Here is a 25,402-nt window from a genome sequence, read left to right as displayed (position 1 = left end):
GCCCTTGTGTGACTTTTTACTTTCTAAATTGAGTTTTGGTTTATTCTAATATTTAAGGACCACAAAGACAAAATTGCTTGAACACTGATGTTTACTGTACCGGTGCACATCGCTTACTATTTATTGTAGGGTGGATATTGGATTGACAGACATTGTGAATATGAACATGGCTTCATTTGTATGAAAAAAGTACTTCTGAATCCTCAGGAGATGGAGTAAAGCTCAATCTGGGATGCAAACGTTTGAGTTAAATTCTCTTTTGATTTTATAACAGTTTTAACACCTAATTCAAAACAATGTTGCTTTTTCATGTCATGTAACCTGCTTAAAAGCAGTATATTTAGAAAAACAGGCAAGAAAATATTTCTAATTCAGTGCAAGAAAAGACAAAGGCAGACAAGGCAGAAATTTCACTCTCACTTAAGAATGTAATAAAAGTCTAATTTCCATTAAGAGGAAATCCAACTTCCAAATATAGAATTGTTTTACAATACTTACATGGTAGTAAAAACAAAGGGGGAAATCATGTACTCACATGACCATGTAACTTTTATTTTCAATGAAAGGGTTGGAAAAGACATAGCTCCTACTGCTACTCTATTGGGACTGAGTCTAAGATATAATCAAGCAAAAGATCATTGCAGGAGAACCAGTTCCTACTTGGCTGATGTTTCAGACAGGTAAACAAATTCATTATGATTCAAAAACATTCTGAACAGAGTATCTAGATAAGTTGTCTCAAACTCTTTGAGAGAAATTAAATAATTTTTTGCAAGAATATGTTTTCTTGTACTAATTAAGTGTTCCATAGTGTTCTTGCTTTGTACATAGGTACATTTCTACTTACTTGTACATAAGTAAGTGTACATAGAAACGTGTACTTAGCATGTCTCTAAGTACACCATTTAATGTTTTTTCTGTATAGATTTTATAATAAACACATAAAGCAATATAAATATAATATAGATATTACATCTCCTCTGATAAGAACACAGTCGTCAAGGTCAGTTCCAGCTGCTGGTGCAGACTCCCAGCTGGTGAAGCTAACTGTGGTCTGGTCACTCCAGTCAAACAAGCCTTCTCTCTGTCTATCATTTAGTCTGATCCAAAGCTCATCAGTGGACGCTGTAGATAAAAAAGTCATTGTTTCCATATTGTCAGTTGAATAAAATTATAAAATGACAATGTAATAACGTTCACTAACAAACTGTATGAAGTTTCGCTTTGTAACTAGGTTGCAATAGACTGAATTTCGATCATATTTGAAACAGAATGTGTTTATTTTTTGTTTCTGTCACTGACTCTTTTTGTTTTGTTTGTGTAAACAAGCAACAAAGTGAGGTTTGCAAAGTTTTGCTTAAAGCTGGCAATTGAGAAGCAGATAGTTTACTCATGTTGCTTAGTAGTAACGTACCATATCCAAGCTGAGAGATGACTAAGCTTTGATCCTCCACATTGTGGATGTTTTAAGGTCCCCTCCCTCATGCCGACAAGCTAACTGAGCATCAGACCAGGTTTTTCAGTATGAGTATAAATAAGGTATCCAAGGTGCTGAGCAAAATCCCACATCAAGACCTGTGAAGTAACAGAAAATGTGTTTTGATTTACATTGACAGAGAGAAGATTTAGAACTTTATTGTTACCTTTAGTTGGAGAAGCCAGAACTTCTTTACTGTAGCAGATGTACCCAGTTTGTTGTCACATTTCGAGCTTTGCCATGAAAACCTCACAGCACCATCATTGAGTTCACAATTATGTTGAGGACCAGATAACGGGTGCCCTGAAAATATGATGGATAACATTAAATCAGATCATCCAAGTCATTAACACTGAGTTTTTGTGTGTAATGAATAAATTCTATATTTCTCTGAGTATTAAGCCACTATGCTGTGACATAATGAATTTTACTGGATGTGAGTATAAGCACCATAGACACCATCTCCATGTGGAATTAATTGTAATTTACTTAAATGTCTTGGGTTTTATTTAACACAAAATGGATTTAATATGGAGAGTGCTAATACAAATAAAACTTACCTGAATCCCAATTCAGGTATTGTAACGGGTTCCCATTAGACCACTTCCAGCCAGATTGTATAACCCCCAGTCATATTGTATATTCCTGTTTAGCCCAGTCCAAAGTTTATGCCTTTGCTTCTTACTTCCTGCCTCGAGTAGTGCTGTAAGAGTGAAGTCAAAGATGGAAGACGAAATAAATAAATTATGATTGTCAACCATTGTCTGAAGCTCAACTGAACTGAGTACTAAATAAAGATTTTATTTATGATCTTAATCTTTAAAAAATGGGCACAATTTCTCTTTATATTTAATCCAGTATTTTGATTTTGTTTTTAATTGAATAATTAAATTTGATTTCTACTTATTTCCAAATAACTGAACAGTTATTGCATTAAATATTGCACCTCTTTTTGCCAAAGGATGATGTCACTTTTGCAGAAATCACTTTTGGCAAAAAATGACATAGGCCATTATTTTAGGAAGGTTGTTTTTCCTGCTTTTGTCAGCAGGTGGCAACACGTTGCTAAAAGCACATTGTGGAGATAAAGCGCTTATTTGTTGAAGCAGAGACAAAGAACAGTTCAAATATGAGTTTGATGAGTTCAAACAGTTTTTTCATGAAATGTGCCTCACTAAATACATAAGAGCTAAACATCTGATAATGAATGCGTTTGTTTGACTTTTCATCACTTTACCTGTGATATATGCTTGCTGATGGGGATCAGTGATACTTAGGAGGGAAGCGTTCTGCTGCTTGCTGGTTTCAGCCTGCCACCACGTCAGAGCAGACACGGTGTTCAACTGGTATGCTGCTCCATTTATTGGATGCTTAATCCAGTTGTCTTTATCTATGAAAGATTATATATTTATTTAATCTTCAGTGTATTATTTTTTGGAATTTTATGTGAAAGATCCATGTTGTATTTGTTAACACGTTAGATCTTCAGGCCTCGGAGTGGGTTTGGAGCACATTTCTAAACCAAAGCCATATTCTGAGTGACCAAAAATGTAAAGATATAAATGCTTGACTTTGCATAGCTTTTAAATACATGAAATCATGAAACTTGAAAACTGAATGTTCTTATTTACTCAGGTTGTTTTTGTCTGATATTAAAATATGTTTGATATTAAACAAGTGATAACTAATGCTTTACACCATTTTCCTTATTCTTCACCATTAGCCAATATTTTGTGCTGGTCTGCAATAAAATCTGCAAAATGTTCAAACAATATGAATAGTTTTAGAAAGCACTGTAAATATGTCTCTCTCTTATTGCCAAAACAAAACTTTGTAGCAGTACTCACTGCTGGTTGGGCAAAAGCCCCACAGTTGATTTTCAAATGTTGTTTCAACTGAGCACCAAAGGCTGCCGCTTTCAGAGTCGGCTGAAGAGCAGCTTTAGTGCCACTGAGTTTTGTACATGAAGGGAAACATGCACGGCCTTCCTGCTGCATTTTCTTCAACTGTATACAATTCTGTAAAGTAAGTACATAAAAACATAGAAGAGATTTAATGAACACACCTAAATCCTTTTAATTAAAGAAGTACAGAGCCTTACAACAAACAGAAAGATCACGATAGACCACCCAGCCTTGAACAATAAAGAAAAACAGCAACAGAGTCTCCTACCTCTGTAGGTTCTTGTGCAAGCTCCACTAGATGCCCCTGAAATGGTGAGTTGGCTGTTGGGTCCCTCTGATTTTGATAGTACAACTTGGTTATCTGCTCTGAGCTCCACATAAAGCTCCTGGCCTTGGAGGGCAAGCACCTTTTCATTCTTACATTCCCACTTTTGGAGTTCACTTATTTCATCACAGTTGTATAGGCTTACTTGATTCACAACACCTTTTCCCTGAACTCCCAGGCATTTATTCACCCTGGGAACCAGCAGTCGATTGCCAGTTGTCCAGCATATGTCGTCGCGCGTGCTACAAGTTTTAACACCAGATTATTATTTTTTCATCAGCTACAGACTTTTTTTTATTTTACTTTTTTTAGCTACTCATTGAACTGTTTTGAACAGTTTTTCTTTTCAGATTAACCATTTCAGCTTACCAACACAGGCACAGATTTTTGCTTAGTTAAACTGTTTCAAATCTCCATATGCAATGGTTGAAAACAAAGCTTACAACCATTCATTTTACCAGAAACTCACAAACGTTCTGCTATCAAAAGCGGGAATACTGTACCATTTGATTCCAATAAATGGGAATTTGTAAAAAAGAAGCCCCAGGATCACACATAAGATAAGCATTATGACCCTTTAAAATGCCCCAAAGTTGAGCATTTAATCCATATGTCGCCTGCAGAAAATGTAGAAGTGATGTTAGAGATTTCAGAAAAGTGAAGGATTTAAAGTCACTGACTTATTTCGCTGCAACACGTCACTAAATCTCCTTTTCGAGGTTTTCCTTAAAGTCAGAATTCTGACAGACTTGTTTCATACTTATTTATTTTTGATTAAAATCATATCAACACATTTTCAAGTATTTCAGTGTGCAGTTGGTTATTAAAAAAAACATTTTAACCTATTTAATAACTTGAAATAATTTTATAATGTGTATATTTGCTAAAATAATCATCCTAAATTCAATGCAGGACTCAACACAACCAGACAAAGCACTGAAATAAATTCAGAAAGGTACATTTCTATAAACTCACCTTAGGGATAAATGTCTCAAGCTTTTCACAATTTCTCTACTTTTTTAATCTGATGTAAGAAATCCAAAAAAACAGGAAGTCAGTCAAACTGTGGTTTAATGTGCACAGCACAATTTAATAGTAAATCAAATCACTGTGCCTTAGGTAACTAAAAACCTTCCGTTTTGCAAAACTTGCAAAAAGGAAGTCTCCAGAATGCTGACTGTCATTGTTAATTTCTCAAACCCAGTTTCTGACTTCCTAATTTGATTCAGTTAATACTTCAAGTTCACATTCAAGTGTGTTGTGTTGTCCAAGAAACACTTTGTGCATTACAATAACTCTTACCGAGGTTTAATTAAAAAAATAAAATAAAATAAAACAAAAATGGAACAGAACAATTATCATGATTATTTTCAAAGAAAAGCAAAGTTATTAAAATTTTGAGAGGGTACATCGGGGTCACCAAAACAATCTGAAAGTATTTGTCCTGGTAAAAAGAACTTATTTGTCATTCATTTCAAGGCTACCCACTCCTTGCCTCCCTGGGGCGATGCATGCTGCAACTCTTTTCATATTTAAAACGTCTTGCTATCCCAGATGACAAACTAGCACACACAGACAGACACTCATGCAAGTAGCCCAGGTGGATGAAGGTTAATATTTTATTTATGCATCTGTCTATTCTGACGTCAGATCTAAACTTATGCTAATAGTCATTCATGCAATTAAGCTACCATTTCCAGATATAATTGTTGTAGAGCAAAGCTACCCTGGCACACTTTGGGAACCAGCTTCTTCATTGTTACACTTTGTCAATTATCTTAGATCAGTACGCATCTATATAATATATAAATATATTTTTTAACTATACTGTGACTGTATACCAGGAGACAGTTAATCTGTGAAAAAATTGAGCTCCTGTGCCTCAAACAACGTTGAGTTCAGTGCTTTGCCCAACATCAACATGTGGCAGGAGGAAGTTAGAATTGGAACCATAAATTTTGGATTCTCAGCACACACGTCTTCTGCCGTAGTCCAAGTGCCAAAGCATTTTACTTCCATGTCAAGTAAAACTTTCAAACTGCTGCTCTTTGTGTGCTCAAGTCTTTCCAGGTTGAAATAGAGATATTAGAACTTGAATCATTTATTATATTATCAAAACAGAATAATTACCGATGATTTGTGTAAAATTCCCCACCGAAATTATAGCTTTTCTGACCCTTCAAATTAAAATGATTTAATTGAATTGACAATTTAAATCAATAAAATTGTAATCATTTTGTTTTATTCATATCACACAAATTTCATTTTAAGGCACTTTACAAAACAGATCTAATTTATCAATAAAATTATATAGTCAAAAAAATAATTAAAGTTATCTTTCAGACAGATTTAAGATCAGACATTTCTTCTATATAAATCCCACTTATTATACAATATGGTCAACTTTATAAAAATGAAAATAAAACTGAAAAATGAATACCTTTATTAGCAGATTCCATTTAATTTTTTATTTTTTTTTACCAAAGCAACTAGTTGACAGGAAGTTTTGTTAATTTGATTTTTTTTTTAATATTGATGGATTTCTTGTGATGGCAGGAAGACCTTTTGAGCTCCAAACACTTAAAACCTCTTCAAAGATCATTCCTCTTTAATAATACCAGTAGGAACATACACTGATGACTGTAATGGCAGGACAAGGCTTTTACATTAATTATTGCTAAGTGTATAATTTCCCATAAGCCATTTTTTAATCAACTGTAAATATTACAACATATAACATTAGTATTTCAAAATTTATAATCTCTTGCAATTATTTTTTTTGTAACTGTTGGAAAAATACTAGTTAATTATTATTTATTGATCACATTCATTTGATTTATCATTTACTCATTTGTTGCCTTTTGACCTTATGCTTCTAGACATTTCCTGGTTTCAGAATAACATTACATATTGACGGCTGAAGTGAAACTTACACGTTGCAGCATTATAGATGTAAGGAAGCTAAGTTCATAAGTTCATTTCCTGCTGGAGATGAAGACTGTTAGCAAAGACAAGAAATCATTGGTCATAGGTGTTTTTGCAGGGTTGCAAAACACCACCTTACATCTGCACTAATCACGTAGGAAATGTAGCAAGATAACTTCCTTTGTTAGTCAGAGAATGCTCTGAACCTACCAATTGTGTAACTCTGCATTTTCTCCATGCTGGGAATTACAATCAAAGATCTATAGAACCTCTCTAACTTTTGTGAATTCTGTCTTGATTGATCTTTTTAGCAAACAAATTTTTCTAACAATAATATTTAGAGAGGTGTTGTATCATTTCTAAATGAATCACTGCTTTAAGTCAATGAGTGTTTATGTCTTCTTTCTCATTTGGCAATTAAGCTTTTGCAGTAGTTAGAATACAATATACATACAAGCTACTTGACACATTCCAGTAAATTAATTGTTACACCATCTTCTTGTATAAATCATTCTTTGCATTTACAATGATTTTATGACTGTACAAATCCAAAGAAGACCAAACAGAGAATACTTCCATGCACCATCTGCTGTCTTTTACAATTATATAGTTATTACAGGTTGACTGTTATCTTCATCTGCATTCCCCAATAGTTTTTTAGCGTCCACCAAATCTTTCTGTGACTGGTTGCTGTTGAAAAGTGGGTTGTCAAAGGCCGTTAACCCTCCAGGGATTGGTATGATTCTCATCTGACGACCAGACTTCTTGAACAGGAAGAAAGCAATACCTGCTCCCGTTGCGATCCCAGCAATGACTAACACAGCAGTTAAAGCTGTGCGACTCCGACCTTGACGACTAGTGGCAACATCTACAAAGAAAAAAAAGTAGATGAAGAGAAACACAAATATTTTTCCCAAATAGAAAAAGATGAAAGCATGACTTACTTGGTGTGGGTGATGGCTTTGACAGTAACACTGGAAAGAAAAAGAAAACTTTATCAAAAAATATTCTTCTTTTTAATAGCTAGAAATTACTTGCATTTCTAAATTACTTGCACTCTAATGTTGAGAGGACCGTGTTTGTTTGTCTATGTGTCTTTTACAGTGAAATGTAAGCATTTTGGCAGCTATTTTCCTCAAAAGAATGAAAGAGGTATCAATATGCTCTTTAACTAAGTCAAACAAATAAACAAACTTTAAAAAACTGAGGAAAAGTACGAGAAATATTTATTTAGATACGGTGTAAATATCAAAGTTACATTGTAAAGAAAATATAAAACCAAAGATAATAAAATTAATTACACTACAATCTTTTTACTATAGCTAAAATGAGAAGTATATTGCTAGGGAACTGTCTGACATGCTATTGAAGTGATTTTGATAGCACAACAGTTGGAAGTTAGAGTTTAAAAAAAGTTAATTTACACACAGTTTTGGAGTTGTGATATCTTACATTGCTATGTGAGATATCACTTCTTTCCTTAAGAAGGAAAGAAATTGAGAAAAGAGTAATACAAAGTTATAGAACCACCTTTGATACATCAGTTTTTAACACCAAACCCAACAGGGATTTAATCAGGTCATAAAACCCTCAGGTCATAAAAACAATCTTTGGAGATTTTAGTGTGCTAGCTACATAGAATAAGCGGTGCGTATGACACTAGATCTCAAGATTTGGCAACAAAATTTTGAAGTGACCTGAAGGAAAAGCAGTTCCAGGTCACTTCAAAATGTCATTGCTAGAAACTTCACTCCAGACCACTACGGGTCACTTCAAAGAGTTGGTGAAGCACCAAGAAAATGTGACGCATTTCCAATAAATAAAAATAACATTTAAGTAAATTTAACATTAAGGCTATTTCTATTTTTTCCCTTTTCATAAGTAAAAAGTGAAACACACAATAGTTGCTATTTACCATAACTGACATGCCCTAAATAGATTTAGAAAATGGAATGAAAAAAAATATTTACAGCTGAGATTTAATTCATGGTAAAGTTTTACCTTTAGCTGCTTTACAGATGTACGGTCTATCATTCCATCGATTCCCCGTATGCCATTTCCCGTTTGATGTACTAATCATACCGAAAGAGCGAGACGGATTCTCTTGCCAGTTTTCAAAATCCATGACCGTTTTATCCAACCACATCCATTCTCCTGGGGATAGACAGATATTTATTTTATTATGATGTATTTTATGGAATATCTAAAATGTTTAAAAAATACAAATAAATAACAAATTACACAAATACATTGTAAAACATTTGAATGTGGTTAAACTTGAAAAACTGCTGCCTTGAAAATGCAATTTCAGTCAACAAGAAAATTGTTTTGGTTTTAACTCCGAAATTAAAGTTCATAAACATTGTTTTTTAAGTTCATTAATCTTGAATTGTGAACTTTAACTTAATGCTGCAATTTAAACCAAATAATTATTTCACAATATGAAAGAAAAAACTGCCCTCACCTAGTTAAAGAGCCACATTTCTCTATTATTTTCACTCACAATAACACAAGATTATTTTTAAACCATTTATTTTACTAAATGGTTAAATAATTACTTTAGAATAATTTAAATTCTTGCTTCAAATTGCATGAACAAAATTTTGGATCTGGTGATGAGTTTTATTAAACATTACAATGAATTCTGCTCTCAAATATTTAGTGTGAACAGGACATTATCCTCAAGCTTTGTAAGCTAACAATTGCTGAAAATAAACATTTGCCTTAATAACACACAACAGTCAGCTCAATCTCACACACTTCCATCTCAGGATACAAAAACATGCTGCTAAGCATTCTGGGAAACCGTTACCACTCCTGTCTTTTTCTGCTTACAGTTTTTTTTTTTTTTAAGTGCTAACCTAAAAACACTTAGAGGTTCGACAAAATTTTAAAAAATGTTGACACAACTTACTACAGTAAGTTTATCCTAAACTCACACATTTAGGTTCAAAATCTAAAACTCGCTAAATGTAATTGACTCAAAGAGCAGAAGATAGACACAACAAATGACGTTTGTAAAACATAGAAAACCCATTTTTAGATAGTTTTTCCTTTAAGACTGCCTTTTTGTGATATTCATTACCTTTATTAGTTTTGAACAGGCCCAGCCAAAAAGATGTGTATGTGTCTTGAAATATTTTAATGTTATTAAGTATGAATTCCTGTTCCAAGGGATCTCCAATGCTGGCAAGGGTTCCACCTTCACAGAACACACCAGTAGTTATTTTTTGTGAATGCAACATAAATTTTAACTACTGCAGAAAAGATTTTTCACAGAAAACACCTACCATGTGCCAGACAGCTAGTAGTTGCATCTTGCCACTCTTTTATTTCAGAGAAAAATAGGTAGCAAAAACCTCTAAAAGGTTTCCAGGTCTGCCACCGACTTTGGCCAAATGAAGACCGAGAAAGCCCATATCCAGACCTACTTGGAGACGGGTCTTCTGGACAAACTCCAGGAAAATTGTCTGACTTAACTTCTGGTGGTATGTCTGTGTATTATATAAACAGTGGTACAAATTACTTATATTAATAATTCAAAAATGTTTTATTAAAATTTATTTAGCATTACATAGCAAAATGGAAGAAAATTTAAACAGTAAAGTGTGGATTTAAGAAAATTAAGGGACGTACTTGCTTATATGTTTATTTAGAATATATTTAGTTTGCTTTTACCTGTGGACTTCATGCAAAGACTGCTGTAGTTCTGATTACAATCACTGGTTTTCCATTTTCCATTAACATCCACATAAACACAAATTCCATCTTTACGTGGTTCATTTTCATCCCAGTGGGTAAAAATCATTGGCCAGCCCTCTATGTATCGGAAGTAGTTATTAGTCTGAAAGTAAATAAAAATAACATCCAAAAAATAAAAAGGAGATAATACATAAGGCTCACTTACCTAATGTTTCGTGTTAAGTAAATGTTCTTACATGCTAATATCTTGTTTTACAATTAAAGTGTTACTCTAGGAGAAACATTCAGTGTAATTTGGTAAATAGGGCTAAACATTGTTAAATATCTAAAATATCTTTTAAACATTTTTCAACTGATCAAACTGAAATTCTTGTAACAGTATATTTCCACTTAATACATTAGACAGGTGCTGTACCTGTAAAAATTTGCTTTTCGTCAATTCCCTGTGAGCATTTTATTATGAAAGCATTACATCTAATAAGTTTGAATGGAATCTAGAATAAATGTTTACTTTTAGAGGCTTTAAAGACCATACCTGGTTTTTATTGAGTCCAATCCACAGAGGATGATTAAGATTCAAAGCCTGCAGCTCAATGTAAGTCTGTGTCCACTCGCTCCGCACGCTGACCAGCTTGGCACCCTCAGCTTCACAGGTCTTCTGAGCTTCATACCAACTCTTTTGCTGGGTAACAAGCTTGATGGAATCATTTAGGATTTTGAAGTAATTCTCTGTATTTGTTGGTTTAGTTGTATCAGATTTATTTGGTTCTGTTTCAAAATAGAAATGATAAGTAACGTTTTTTTGAGTTTTCCATCATGGTATTTACGTCATTGCAAAAGTGTGCATTTAAAGATGTATACATTTAAATATTATAAATGATCATAATTAAATACTGTCTACTTGTAAATCAGAATGCATGAGTTGTGTAACCTTGTAAAATAAAATGGAGAAACATTTTTTGTGCATCCATAGTAAAGAATTTGTGTAAAAAAAATTGTATTTGTAAAAAATAATTATTCAAGTTACAAATTCTTTTTGTTAATGTCCTTTTACTGATGCAAATAAAAAAACTCCCTTGCTTTCGTGTGAGTTTCTACTTGCAGGTACTAATTTTTTACAGCTGATTGGTCAATGCCATGTCAATTAAAAATTTAACAATCCACTAAGATTACAGAGAAGTTCTGTAGGAGATCCATAAAATCTCATAGAATCGGATGTATCTCATTAGTGTAGAGTAGCAACATAATTCAGTATCACTCTTTGGGTCACTTGGAAGCTATTGAGCTTAGGGTTTGAGTTCTTGCTGTTTATATGTTTCTACCAACTGGAATTTGTTGGTGGTCCCTTATTGAACCAATGCATTCTGCATAAGTACTTTGAGTCTTCCCAAGTGACATATCTCATGCTGTAACAGCACACTGCATGAGAAGCCATTGCTGCTTGTAGTAAAACATGAGGAGAATGTTGGTCACATATCTAACTTAAAACTAACTTCGCTGCAGGAGAAAAACCACCACGTAAGTAAATTTGGACATCTGGAGCAAAGTAGAAGGATTATGCAATCAAAATGGTTTTAATAAGATCCTGTGGCTGCAACAGCCAAGCCCAGCCATAATCTTATTGGATTGTTACATTTGTGATTGGCCAATCAGTCAAAAGAAAGAAAAGAAAATCCTTTTTACAAGGTTACAAAAATCAATTCACAACTACACATTCTTATTTACAAGTATTAATTATGCAAATTTTGTTTGCAATTTTACCAATCATTTGCTGTTTTTTCACAGAGAGAAATAAACTAGACCTGGACTGAAAGTTAAAAGTGGGACAGATAAGTGTAGTAGTATGCAAGTAAGGCAAGTGAAAATTTTACTGTTTTGAAAACTATCAGGAGGAACCACATTAAATGACTTACGTATGCCACTTAAACATATAAATCCATTGGTGTCATTGCAGGATTTAGATATCCATTTTCCAATTGTAAGTGAAGGATTAGTGTTGATCACAGCACACTCTTTCTGTTAGAAATGACAGGCTAGCAGATGTAGTTCAAAAAACCTTTAAAAGTTAAGTGTAAAATGGTAAAAATTACATTTTAGAAAATACTCACCTCATCTCGAACTATTACAAACAACTGCAAAATAAACCAACATTTTAAGATTATTATAATCTGTATACCTCAGAATCAGAGAAACATTTTTTATCCCCGCAGGGGAAAACTGAGAAAATTGTGAACAGAATTACAGAGAGAGATAATATTTATTCAGTCATATTTTCTTCATTGAGTCTCTGTTAGGTCCCACTCTACAACCCACTCCTGGTCTACAGCCCTCACTATTAGGAGATAATTTTCTGCCAGTGGGTCAGAACGAAGCTTGTTTCATTAGCAAAAGGAATAGTTTCTGTTTATTCAAATTTAAATAATCTAAGAATTACTTACGTCTTCGTCATAGGAATGCTGCAAAAGAATCCAAAAAGAAAAATAAATAATCCATAAATAGCTTAGAAATCTTCACTTCAAATATAAATTTTTAAGTCAAGATTTAAAAATATTAAATATACAAATAAATTGCTCTCAAGCAGTTACACATGCAAATTTATAGGAGGTTACCTGGCTTATATGAAAACCAAAAGTTCATTTTTATTGGGTTAATTGTAAAGCTTTTCTTCTATAAGTAAATGAACTACAAAATTATTCTTTATTTTTCACAATATTTATGGGATTAAAACAAAATTATCAAGTAACATTTTTGTAAAGATTGCTAAAACTGTGAAGCAGTAGCAACTCATTAGTCAAACATTTTTCTGTAGCAGGAGACAAATTGTAGAACCACTGATTTTGCACAAAGAAAGCTGAATGTTTTTATCTTACCATATGACCATAATGGTGTGGATAGTGTGAAAAGGATGAATACCTGTTTCGCTAATAAAATATAAAACAAAATGTTATATTTAATAAATTGTTTGAGTAATAACATTTTCAAATTGACAACACAAACATACAATGTTTACTTACATAAAAATCAAGATTGACATAAGACCTTGGCCGTCCATCAGTCCAGTAAAACCCATCGCTATACGAGTTCCTAAAACCAATCCACAGGTCTCTATTTGGTGTGTTAGCCATTTCAGACACTAAAAACACTGAAAACAGAAAACAGGCATTAAAATCCCAGACAACTCCAGATCAACAATATAATAAAATGTCTGGCTTTTCTGATTGGCATGGAAATTTCCATCACTTTGCATTCCAGTTTAAACCCAATCATGTTTAGACCTGCAAACAATATTTCTAATGAGGGTGTTTAGTAGCCAAAGACAAAGCATAAATAGGAGTAAAAACTCAATGATAACTGAACTACAGCAAAGCAGATGGCTAGCTGATGGCTTAGCAAAATACTCAAGTAAATATATCTGTAGCAAATAACCTGAACTGAAGTAAATGTTTAAAACTTTTATGAGAAAACAAACCTTGCTCATGTCTTGAGGAAATAGAGGCCAAGTTTCCTCCCATGTCTTTACATCGTTGCCTTGCATCAAGCCATGTCAGGTTTTCGTTACTTATGATCTTGTAACACTGAAATTGAGACATGAGAAATTAATTTACAACTTGTGTATATTCCAACTGAATGCATTTGATTTAGCTCCAATGGGAAGAGGGCCAGATACTCTCAAGATATAAAACTGAAACCAGAGGGCCAGTTTAGATCACTCCAACAATTTTATGTGTCATTTAAGATCATTTTTTGCATTCTTATGAGAGATACAGACGGGTTTTTATCACTTGTAGCATATTCATCTCAACTGTTTCCAAGAGCATGTTTTTCTCTCATTATTTACTCAGATAATTCTCACCTTGGAGTTGACCTTCTTCCAGCCTTCTTTGCAGTTACCTTTAGGTGGGACTGTAGGAGCCACGGTGGCATTGACAGGAGGTGAGCTACTGCGCTTACAAATAAAGCCGAATTCATATCCACAGTTGTAATCATGCCAGAACCCTGTGAAACCATAAATGATAAGTTAGGAAGCCACAATATACATTTCACGTTTTTGTGTGTACAGTATTTATACATAGGGATTGGTGACATTTATTCATGTTTACATATTTTTGTACTTTTTAAAAAAAAAATTCCAAAATTTACTCATATTCTTTTCTTAGCTGTACACAGATAGCTTGTTATTTCATTTTTCTGATTTCTTCATTATTGTTATGATTTGAACCTTTCTGTAGTGGCCCTTAAAATAAAAATACGATAAGTAAGAAGAAAATCTATGGGTGTAGGTGAATGTGAAATAATAAAGTAAATAAAAATACCAGTAGTATTATTATGGCAGTATAATAATAATAATAATAATAATAATAATAATAATAATAATAATAATAATAATAATAATAATAATAATAATAATAATAATAATAATAATAATAATAATAATAACTATTTTGTTAATAGTTCATATCCCTCCCCTGGTCTTAGTTTTATCTGTATTTTTTAAATGAGTAAAAGCTGGTGAACCATTTTTCTGCAGTACCCTATTCTCTTGCTTCATTATCTAAAAAAATACAATCAGAAGGACAAAATAAAGAAAGTTCTTTTTAGTCACAAGAAAAAAGAAAATCACAAAAGAAGTCAAACTTCAAAAGATGTAAGATGTAATGATCAGTTCATCACGGTCATTCCAATTAAAATGTTCCCAAATATCAAAGCTCCTATTACTAACGACAACACATATAAAATAGTTTTTTTCAGTTATTTTCATTTAGTTGTCTACTCACCATGGAATGATCTCATGACAGCACAGTATTCATCAGAATTAATAAAATCAGGTTGTCCTTCATCCCACATTTGATAAATTACTGGAGAACCATCCATCCATCTTAAAGCAAGAAAAGACAAAGTCAAGCAGGCAAAGGAAAAAACACTAATCCATTAATCTGCTCTATTACCATTATAGTTAGTTATAATGTTTTGGAAGAAAGCTTGCAAACAGATTTATTGATATTCCTTTTTTCCCAGATATGTTTGGAACATATACTTACTGGAATGACTTGTCACGATCCACAGTTAGTCCAATCCAGACAGAACCAGAACGTTTGGATATCTATACTCAAACAAAGGCTTATTTTAGTTTATGAGTGCAGGAGAATATGTAAGAGTAATGTAACAATAAATTCAGAAGGGAATAACTAGTGTAAATTCATAACATTGTGTACTTCAGTGAACTTTGCAAAAGGCAAATACAATTCTAATCCTGCTGCATATAACCTATTTTTTGCCAATTCATAAAGTTCTTAATTTGGCTCAGTCAAATGAGGAACTTAACGAAACTATAATCCAAATACAAAGTTTGTAATACTGATGTTACAAAAGGGGAAAAAAATTAAATGAAATAAATATAATTGTCATATTCCAAACTAATTGTGAAAGGAATGGGAAATGATAGTTCCTTTTTTTGTTGTTTTTATCATTTGTTTTTATATTTGTTATAAATTACTACATTTGTTTTTAGCCCTGGAATTAATATTCTATTGAACCTACTATTTCCAAAGTGATTGCTGAAGTCTTTTGGGGCGTATCTAGACCAGCTTTAAATATATATAGTGGGTGATATTAATTCTTCTTTATAAAATAGCCCAGTAAAAATGTCTGTAGCAAGAAATTTTTAATCTTGGGGCATGGATTTTAGGTCTCATCTGTTATTGAGCCAGGGCAAAACACACTACATGCTGCAAGATTTTTTAGGTCTCCCCTCTCATGCTGAAAGATAAATCTACACTCCAATCTCAGGTGCTTTTTAGCTTGAGGCGGATATGCAAAAATGTTTACCATAAACACTGATAAACTGGTCACTGATTTCCTTAGTTTTGGGAGATCATCCAAAACTTACATAGGAAACCAATCTTATCCACCAATTATACCTACCTAAACCTCACTGTCACATTTTACTATACCATGAGAGAGACTTAGAGACTTTATCGCTATTTAATTTAACTTTTCAGACAAAAAAATATGGATTGGCCAAAATTGGAATCTGCAGATCAGACTTTTTAAAGATCAATTAAAACTGACAAATAAAAGGGGGCTGAAAACAAATATTAATCTTTTTAGATTCTTATTTTTTAATGTTTAAATCTATTATTTTTCTTCAGCTTCACAATGTCATGAACATTTGTGTAAATTTAACTCACAAAATCCCAATGAAATACATTTTATATATTTATGATAAAATGCAAACAAGTTCAAAGGGTATGAATGATTTTGAAACTCTCTGTTCACAGAATTTTTAATATAGATTAAAGCAGGGGTCTCAAACTCCAGTCCTCGAGGGCCGCAGTCCTGCAACTTTTAGATGTGCCTCTGCTGCACCACACCTGAACAGAATAATTAGGTCATTAAGGCTCTGGAAAACTGATCTACACAAGGAGGAGGTAATTAAGCCATTTCATTCCAGTGTTTTGTACCTGTGGCACATCTAAAAACTGTAGGACTGCGGCCCTCGAGGCTTGGAGTTTGAGACCCCTGGATTAAAGTAAATTAAAATTTCACTGAAATCTGGTGAATGTTGATTTCTTTTTGACAAGCTAAATTTGAGTTTTATTGTATTTTGTAGTTATATTTTAATGAGCTGTTGGAATTGTGCCATACCGAAGAATGAATAAGCATACCTGTTTCCACAGGAAAACACGTTCTGCTTCACTGTTGATGGTTACAAGGTCAGCATGTTTCTCTCTGCAGGATTTCCGAGCGTCGTCATTGGCCATTTCCCGGGTTTCAAAAAAGTATTGATTTCCCCCCCATTGCAGCCAACCATCAGCGGTATGGTTGTAATCTGCGCATTTGCCATAGCAAATAATGCATATTAGATACTCTATATGAGTAAAGTCTGATACAGTAGAGGCAGGTTGCAGCCCTAGATTAACTGGCAAAGCTTAGAAGAAATCACTGATGACTGTAATTTCCTGAAATGTATTTGTGAACAAACCGAGCTCAAACACAAACATTAAACTCATCGCATCAGATGGTAACACAACAATCTAACTAAGATTCTTCATTAAACTTCTATACCACATTTAAATCTTAAATTTAAATGTTAAATAATTTAAAACATTTTTTTTATCTACGCAGAAATCATTAAATCAAATGTAGCAACATTGTCATTCTCAATAAGCAAATGTTAAAATTCTGCATCTATGGTCTGTGATAAAATGTTAGCATTTATGCCTAAGCAGCTGCTTAGTTCATTTATGCCTAGAGTCAGCTCTAAATATGAGCAGCATTACATAGAGTTTGAAAAGCCTTTGGTTAATTAGTTAATTTGGATTTAACAGAGGTGCAAAAATACTAGATTACTTATTTTAATTGTATTTTTGTTTGTTGTTTTTAAGACTCTATATGTGTTGTCAACAAATAACCTATAATTATCCAGTAATATTTATACATTTCCTGTCAACTTGACATTTTTTACTACAAAAACATGGTGGCCCGTTGGTGGACCATCTTCGCGCCCCTACCACTGGGCTTAGCATTTTTTCTGGGGGAAATGCTGGCAGACATGTAAACATATAAAGAAAGGCACTTCTCAGGATTTAAACTCTTTTCGCAAGGAGAACATGCTACCTGAACCGGAAGAGAACCAGTCAAACCCAGACTGATCACAGACTGTTAACAACACAGTTGTGATTAGTGAATTTCAAAAAGTAATATTCTATTTGTGAGAGCAAAAATATGCGCACAGAATGAGGGGCTTGCCAAGGGTATCACCAAGCATGATTGGCATCACCGCCAGTAAGTCTGTTGACTATTGCGTCTCAAATTGAAAAACTGAGTTATTGTATTGAAGTTATGACATAATACACTCACCTGGAGTTGGAGGGGGTGGGGGTGACTTTGGAGTCAATCCTACATATAGATAAAAAGCACACCAGAAATCATAAAAGATATGGTATAACTGGGAACTATAACAAGAACTTTGGTAACATTAAATGTTTTTAAGAATAACTTTATATAACTGTATGCCATAGCCACGTTTTACCTGTACGGATCTGACAAACCCAGCCATTACGTGTTTCACACTGATTATCATTCCAAGACCCTGATTCATCCCAATCGCGTGAAGAGAATTCAACGCAAGATTCAACATTGTTTTTGTTGTTTGGCTCTCCATCTAGCCAGTGCTGAAAGTTTACCTGTTAAGGGAAGCATTATGATAAAGACATGCGTAAATAGTTTTGACACGGACTAAGAAGTCCTGCAAAGAAAGACATCTGTTTACTCACTGGGGATCCGTCACTCCACACATAACCAGTGCCCTGGTCACTGGCACTAAGTCCAATCCAGAGTGTTGAATACCTGCTATAGGAGTATCTGGAAACAAGTTATATATTTAAGTTTCAGTAACAAAGATGTACAAGATGAGACCTTTGTGCTTTGGGTGACCTACACATTCCTCAGCTGTAGGCTCCCATATATGGATGAGTATGAATAAAGACCACGGTTTGTAAGACCACTGTTCACAAATACGCAAAGTTCCCTGCACTCCTATAAAAGGCTCAGAGACTCTAGTTTCACTGGCTTTGTCCCTGCAACCAGCCTCTTAATTTCTGTTAACTTAAAATCTAAATTTTGGGCTTGCTTAATCTCTAAATATATTTTCATTGCTTAATAAATGTATTTACTCATTTAAATCTGTCTTGCAGTCTTGCCTTATGCATCCCACAGAGGCATACTATGGACAACCCCTAAAAGTATACTTCACTGTAAAGGCACATATACACAACATTTTATAATGTAAGCATGCTACATCATATTTCTTATCCATAATGTGATTTCAGCCTTATTAGCAATTACTGAGAAAATACCAAAGGGATACTGATCATTTTGTAAACAAAAAAAAAGAAAAAGAAAACATAAAAAAAAACATTCTGGTGCATCTCATTGAAAAATAGCTGTTTATGGCAGTAGGTAAAGAAAGTCATGCTGTACCTAGATGATTGCTTATTCAAATTCAACTCAGCAGCGCTGTGGAAGCTTAGTAGGTCTCCTCCAATTGCTCTGCAGTAGTCCCTGGCCTCAAACCATGACTTAGTCTCTAAACGCTCCGAAAATACCTAAAAATACAAGAAGTTCACCTCCTGTTATCTGTCTGCATCCATTCATCCCTCGTCTTATTATTGAGCAAAATTCGAGTGGATGTGATGTCTCCTTTCAGACTGTAGTTCACCCTCTGATGTATTTTGTTTATCAGTAAACTGTCATGATCATTAAAACTATGAGAAAATGTGCAGGTTGCCTCAAACAAGTTAAAAGGGAAAAATCACACTCAGAAAGGCAAACTCATGGTTTCAAATTATTATAACGCAGCCATTGAGGCTTATATTATTAGTGTTTCAATTATTCGAAAACTTTAAACAATCAAAATTGCAATCAGCTATTTTGTCTAACTGACATTGTTGCTTATGTTGACAAATCGTTGCAGTTTAGCAGTGCATACATTAAAAACATCAAATTTCACCTTGTAGCAGACAGGTCTTGTCGGGACTCTGGTCCATTCATCAGCACAATGGTCAGAGGGAGCAGTTGTTGGTGCAGGAGTCAAAGCTGCCCCTTCTGCTTGATATTTGCAGATGTACTTCTCTCTGTTTGTACATGGTAAAACGTCCCAGAGGCCCGCAGTGCTACCAGTGGTCATTGCGACACAACCCTGGTTGTGGCCTTGTTGGCAAAGAAATTAAAAACTGTCATTTTAAAAGTTACTTTCAAACACATTATATGAACATAGATGTTTTGTACCTGGCATTTCCCTGTTCCAGTGAGTATATCTCACAGGGACCGTGCTGGTCCACTCAAAAACATCTTGGTTCTTCTGGTTTGAAAGCCCTAACCAGAAATGTTTCTCGGATCTGAGGCCCACCAAGCTGACTAGGAAGGCATTATCCACCCTGGAAACATGGACAATAAAATAATAAATCATTTACCACTTTTGTTTACTTGCACCTACCTTGGACGCTGTATTACTGAATGATTTTTGTTATTTAACTTACATATTTGATTTTGAGGTACCGAATATGTTAATTTAGCTAAATATAAAGATTAAGTTAGGTGTGTTAGTCCTAAATACTGAGCTATTTAGATGCAATAATGTAAAGATATTTCTTAAATAACATGATAGAACTACAGTATGTTTCACATTAGTTAAACAGCTAGATTTTATGAATGAGATGTTGTTGCTACGTAGTCCTACTAGGTCTAAGATTATACAGAACGACATGGTGTAACATTTCATGTGTTTATACATTTAAGGCTTTTTAATTGTCATTTCTTTATCTCAGAGGACCAGTTGTTTCTTCTTTTGTTTAAATTTGTTTAATTTGTTTATTCTCACAAGAAAATTAATTGTATTTCATGATTTTAACAATGTTTCTTATAAACAAATGTTTCTTGTTAGTATCACAAAATCTCTTTGGTGTTAGAAATCTGCCTCGCTCGCTCACTCTCTCTCTTTTTTAACATTCCTGTAAAAATATGTATATATACCTGCTTGAAACATCTGCCAAGTAAGAATTTGATCTCTTGCAGTCCTCTTTCGCATCTCCAAATGTCTTTCTCTCCGTTCCAATGAAGTAACAGTAGGAACCGTATCTTTTCCAACCCTTTTCAAGAAAAATAAAAAGTGCATTTTCATCTCTTTCTGTGTCATAAAAACAAACAAAAAAACAATACAACAGGTAGCAAAACAAACTAGAAATTGGGAATTTCTAGTTCTATCACTTATGAAAACTGTGGTCTGTGTTTTCAGCACTTCTGAGAAATTTTTAAAATTTACTTTGGTGAAATCTTCCCTCTTTTGCTTTTATGCCAGATAACATATCAAACATTTTTTTCCAGACTTAAAAAAATCACTCACAGTTTTGCAACCTGCATCCTGCTGTATTTCATCTCCAGTGGGTTCAGAAGCACTGGCTTTCATACAAATAAAGCCATGGTTCTCCTTACAGTCACGATCAGCCCAGTTTCCATTCTACAAGAAGAAAATATACAGTTTGTTTTACATTATATTGTCCAAATACACAGATTGGATCTATGCAGACCCATTCAAAATAATATAGAAAATTTAGTTTATTTTAGGAACTTAACGAATAGGTGAAAATAATTTATAGATTAATTACACGCAGATGGATGTTTGAATGTGTATACTTCTGTAAATTATGATGATTTTCCACTTACAATTAATGAAAGTATTACATCTGAGCAATAAAACTATTTTTAAAAACACAAATGGCTTAATGAAAAGTATGTTTAAAACCTGCTTAAAGGCTGTTATTGTCAAAAGGTACTTTTAATCTGACAAACAAGACTCATCGGATTTTATATTCTAATTTATTAAAAATTACTGGAATACCTTCAATGATTTCTGGTTCTCCTATCAATGGGATTTAATTGAAAAATCTCCAAATGGGTGACAACCTGATCAAATCCTTGAGCTACCTCCACTAACTCTTTTCTATGTGGAGAAACAGTTAATGTTCTATGAAGGAAGCTCATCTACCGTCATGGATCCTATCTCATAAGTTGAGCGACTATAAATGCATTGGTAAATTGAGAGCTTTGCTTTTTGGCCCAGCTTCACTATACCAGACCAGATTCAAATTTGTCACATTTAAAAGAGAACATAATGTTTCTCACCTCTCCTCTGATAAGAACACAATCGTTTTGGTTAGTTGCACCTTGTGGTTTTCCAAACTCCCAGCTAGTGAAGGTAACTGTGGTGTGGTCAGTCCAGTCAAACAGGCCTTCTGTTTTAATGTCATTGAGTCCAATCCAAAGCTCATCAGTGGAGGCTTCAGACAGCGGAAATAAATAAAGGAATGGCTATTATACATCTATATATCTATCAGTAGTTTATTGGACTTCATAAAGTTTAATTTATGTGCTTAGTTTGAGAATTCCTTATTGTGATTAAAAGGAAATGCAAAATAGTTAGCTTGTATTTATGTTCAAGTTAGCAGTTAGATGGTTTGTCAAGTGTAAGAAAACCCCAAACTAAGAAACCACCAGAAGAAAGATTGATATAAAAATAGGGGTACCATATCCAAGCTCAGACGTGACAAAACTATTGTCCTCCATATTGCGAATGCTTGCAAGGTCCCCTCCGTCTTTACGACAAGCCGTCTGAGCACCAGACCAACTTTGTGCATTTTGATAAAGTCGGAAGCAGTGACCATTGTATGGAACCCATGGTGCTGAACAATATCCCGTATCAAGACCTGATTGCAGGATACACAAAAAGGAGAATGTACAAATATAAGTAACCAACATCATAAGCATATTTTATTTCTCCCAGAACTGATAATAAAAATTTTCTTACCCTCCGTTGGAGGAGGCAGAACTCCTTTACTGTAGCAGATGTAGCCGAATTTCTTGCTGCACATTGAACTTTGCCATGCGTACCGTACGGTTCCATCCATCATTCCACAGGTATGTGCTGGATTGTTAACTGGGTGTCCTAAAACAACATGATGGACAATGTTAGGTATGTTGCAGCGTCACTTATAACTATTTATTCACATCAGGATTTAATTTTGCAATGTGTTTAGTTTTTCATCTTGACAGAAAATGATTGTGTAAATACAAATCTGTGGCTAGAGTTTTTGTTGTTGTATATAAATGACAAGAACAGTTGCTCAAAAGCAACACTAGCTTGTAAAAAGTTAAAGGAAAGCTATTTGTGAACCTTGTGATTTTTATCGAAATACGAGACTGAAAAATCCTACCTGAATTCCAATTAAGGTAACGAAAAGGGTCCCCATTAGACCATTTCCAGCCATGTTCTGAATCCAGAGTCAGCCCGGTCCAAAGTTTGTATCCTTGGTGGGCACCTGCTGGCTCGAGCAACGCTATAAGAGTGAAATAAAAGTACACTTAAAATGAAAGACCATGAAGAGCTCATGTATTTTGTTGCCAGTCTGAGTTCTTATAAGTCACTGAACCTGTGATATAAGCCTGCTCATGGGGGTCAGTGATGGTGAGCAAGGAGGCGCTCTGCTGCGTGCAGCTTGTTTCAGCCTCTGACCACGTCAAAGCAGAATTGGTGTTCAGTTGATAAAGTACTCCACTTACTGGATGTTTGATCCAGTTGTCCTTATCTGCAAAATATTATATACAAGTTCACCTAACTAAATTAAAAAAAAAACTTATCTGTCATGAGGATATCAGATATAACATGTAAGCATTCTCAGGGTGACTGCTTAGGGGTTAAATAGCAAATAAACTTGATTTTTTCAGGAATTCAAACAAAGAAATGTAACTTTTACATTGTATAGATTGATTAGCTGCAGAGTGAAATAATTCAAGCTTGTGAACTCAAACCCAGCAAGTGCTGTTGGAAATATCAGTCTGCATACAAACACATCTGTGTTTGGTGGCTCGAGTTGAGCCTCAGTCCATACTTTGGGGGGGCATCCCAAGACTCTTAAATGCTTTACAATCCTCAAAAGTTAAACCTGTTTCTTAAGGAAACTTATCTGCCAAACCCTTTCCTACTGTGAGGAAAGCACTTTTATTATTGTTCTTTTATAGTTTTTATGCTTATGATAAACCAGCCTTGAGTTTCATTCACTTTTATGAAGATTTACCAATTTACCGAGGTAGCATATTTATGTTATTTTGCTTTTCTCAAGTTTTTTTTTTTAAGAGATCAACATTCACTAATGATAAAGTGCTTTTTTAATTTAAAATGGCATAACAACATACATTTAAAACACTAACTGTACTATATTACTAAGATGAAAAGATTCTTCAGTACTCACTGTTTGTTGGGCAAAAGCCCCATGTCTGATGTTCGAATTTAGTTTCAACAGAACACCAGTGTTGGTTATTTATGGAGTCGATCAAAGTGCAACTTGAGTACCACTGGTTTTCATAAAAGAAAGGGAACATGCAGGGCCTTCCTGCTGCATTGCCTTCTATCGTATAAAGTTCTGAAAAGTGAATAAAAAAAAGCAAAAAAAAGTAGTTGTGATTAAGTACTCCATTTGATACTGATTAAAAATTAGTTACTTGGATCTTGCGAAGAATGCAGTTTTATACCTCTGTATGTTCTTGTGCAAGCTCCACTGGATGTCCCTGATATCGTGAGTTTGCTGTTGGGTCCTGTTGTTGTCTGTAGTACAGCTCTGTTATCTGCTTGGAGCTCAACAAATAGCTTGTGCTGGGTGCTCGCTTGGAGGGTGAGCAGGGTTCCATTCGCACAGTTCCATTTTTGGAGCTCGCTTGTTTCATCACAATCATAGAGGCTTACTTCACTCATCACAGTTGTTCCCTGGACTCCCAGACATTTATTTTTCCCAGGCACCAGCAATCGGTCAGCAGTTGTCCAGCGTATTTCTTGGCAAATGGAGTCCGTTTTAACCAAGCAAAAACCAGCTGCGTTGGTAAGTTGAAATGGTGAATCTGAAAAGAGAAATTGTTAAAAAATGAAAAGTTCTCATAAATATTCCAGTAGTCACCTATTAGAAAATGTTTTGTCTATATTATACCGACATAAAAGCAATAAGTAGAGACAGATTTCTATATTCAACTACTGCTATTTAAAAAATCTGAAACAGATTGAAATCAAGAGTTGGAATACTGCACCATCTAATGCCATGCACTGTAGCATTTTCAGTAGGAGCACAGTGACAATACATGTGCTCCTCATGGTTCTTCTTAGACTTTCTTCCCAGGCAAAAGCTTAATCCATGTAATGTCTACACAAAATCAAGAAGTTGTGTTGGTCAATATGAAGAGATTGTGGCTTTTATCTGCAGACGCATCATGTCAAGCCACGTCATCACATCTCTTTTTTTCTATTTAGTCAGCGTTATGTCTGGTTAGTTTAGTGGCTTTTACTTCTGACTAACAAGCAATTACCACGTAGTTCCTGAAATTTGAATGAGCAATTGGTATGAAGAAAGATACTCTGTGTACCAAGTTCGGGCTATAACTTGTCTTTGCATCCCAATAGACAGGGAAATATGTGTGTAGACGGAGACCACAGACAGACTTCCTGTGGTTGCAAAAGAGTGTTTTGAG

General features: G+C 34.2%; 1 protein-coding gene across 1 annotated transcript; it reads right to left on the bottom strand.

Moving 5' to 3' along the window:
- Nucleotides 1-5,965: 5,965 nt before the first annotated feature.
- Nucleotides 5,966-25,107, bottom strand: LOC102227252 (macrophage mannose receptor 1-like). The gene is made up of 33 exons (XM_023335878.1): nucleotides 24,965-25,107; nucleotides 24,419-24,781; nucleotides 24,139-24,309; nucleotides 23,320-23,475; nucleotides 23,104-23,226; nucleotides 22,698-22,835; nucleotides 22,417-22,596; nucleotides 22,016-22,170; nucleotides 21,237-21,350; nucleotides 20,867-20,982; nucleotides 20,123-20,271; nucleotides 19,845-20,044; nucleotides 19,316-19,440; nucleotides 18,610-18,697; nucleotides 18,366-18,519; nucleotides 18,194-18,232; nucleotides 16,999-17,162; nucleotides 15,373-15,434; nucleotides 15,109-15,209; nucleotides 14,187-14,329; nucleotides 13,803-13,908; nucleotides 13,348-13,475; nucleotides 13,204-13,254; nucleotides 12,772-12,789; nucleotides 12,442-12,465; nucleotides 12,247-12,349; nucleotides 10,869-11,101; nucleotides 10,310-10,475; nucleotides 9,922-10,125; nucleotides 9,717-9,833; nucleotides 8,633-8,785; nucleotides 7,576-7,605; nucleotides 5,966-7,499 (listed from the first exon to the last, which is right to left on the bottom strand). The coding sequence occupies exons 1-33, from the start codon at nucleotides 25,026-25,028 to the stop codon at nucleotides 7,234-7,236; spliced, it is 4,404 nt and encodes a 1,467-aa protein (XP_023191646.1). The 5' UTR covers nucleotides 25,029-25,107; the 3' UTR covers nucleotides 5,966-7,233.
- Nucleotides 25,108-25,402: the final 295 nt, after the last annotated feature.

This window comes from Xiphophorus maculatus, chromosome 6 (genome assembly GCF_002775205.1).
Source record: "Xiphophorus maculatus strain JP 163 A chromosome 6, X_maculatus-5.0-male, whole genome shotgun sequence".
NCBI classification, from domain to species: domain Eukaryota; kingdom Metazoa; phylum Chordata; class Actinopteri; order Cyprinodontiformes; family Poeciliidae; genus Xiphophorus; species Xiphophorus maculatus.
This window is presented reverse-complemented; position numbering and strand designations above follow the sequence as displayed.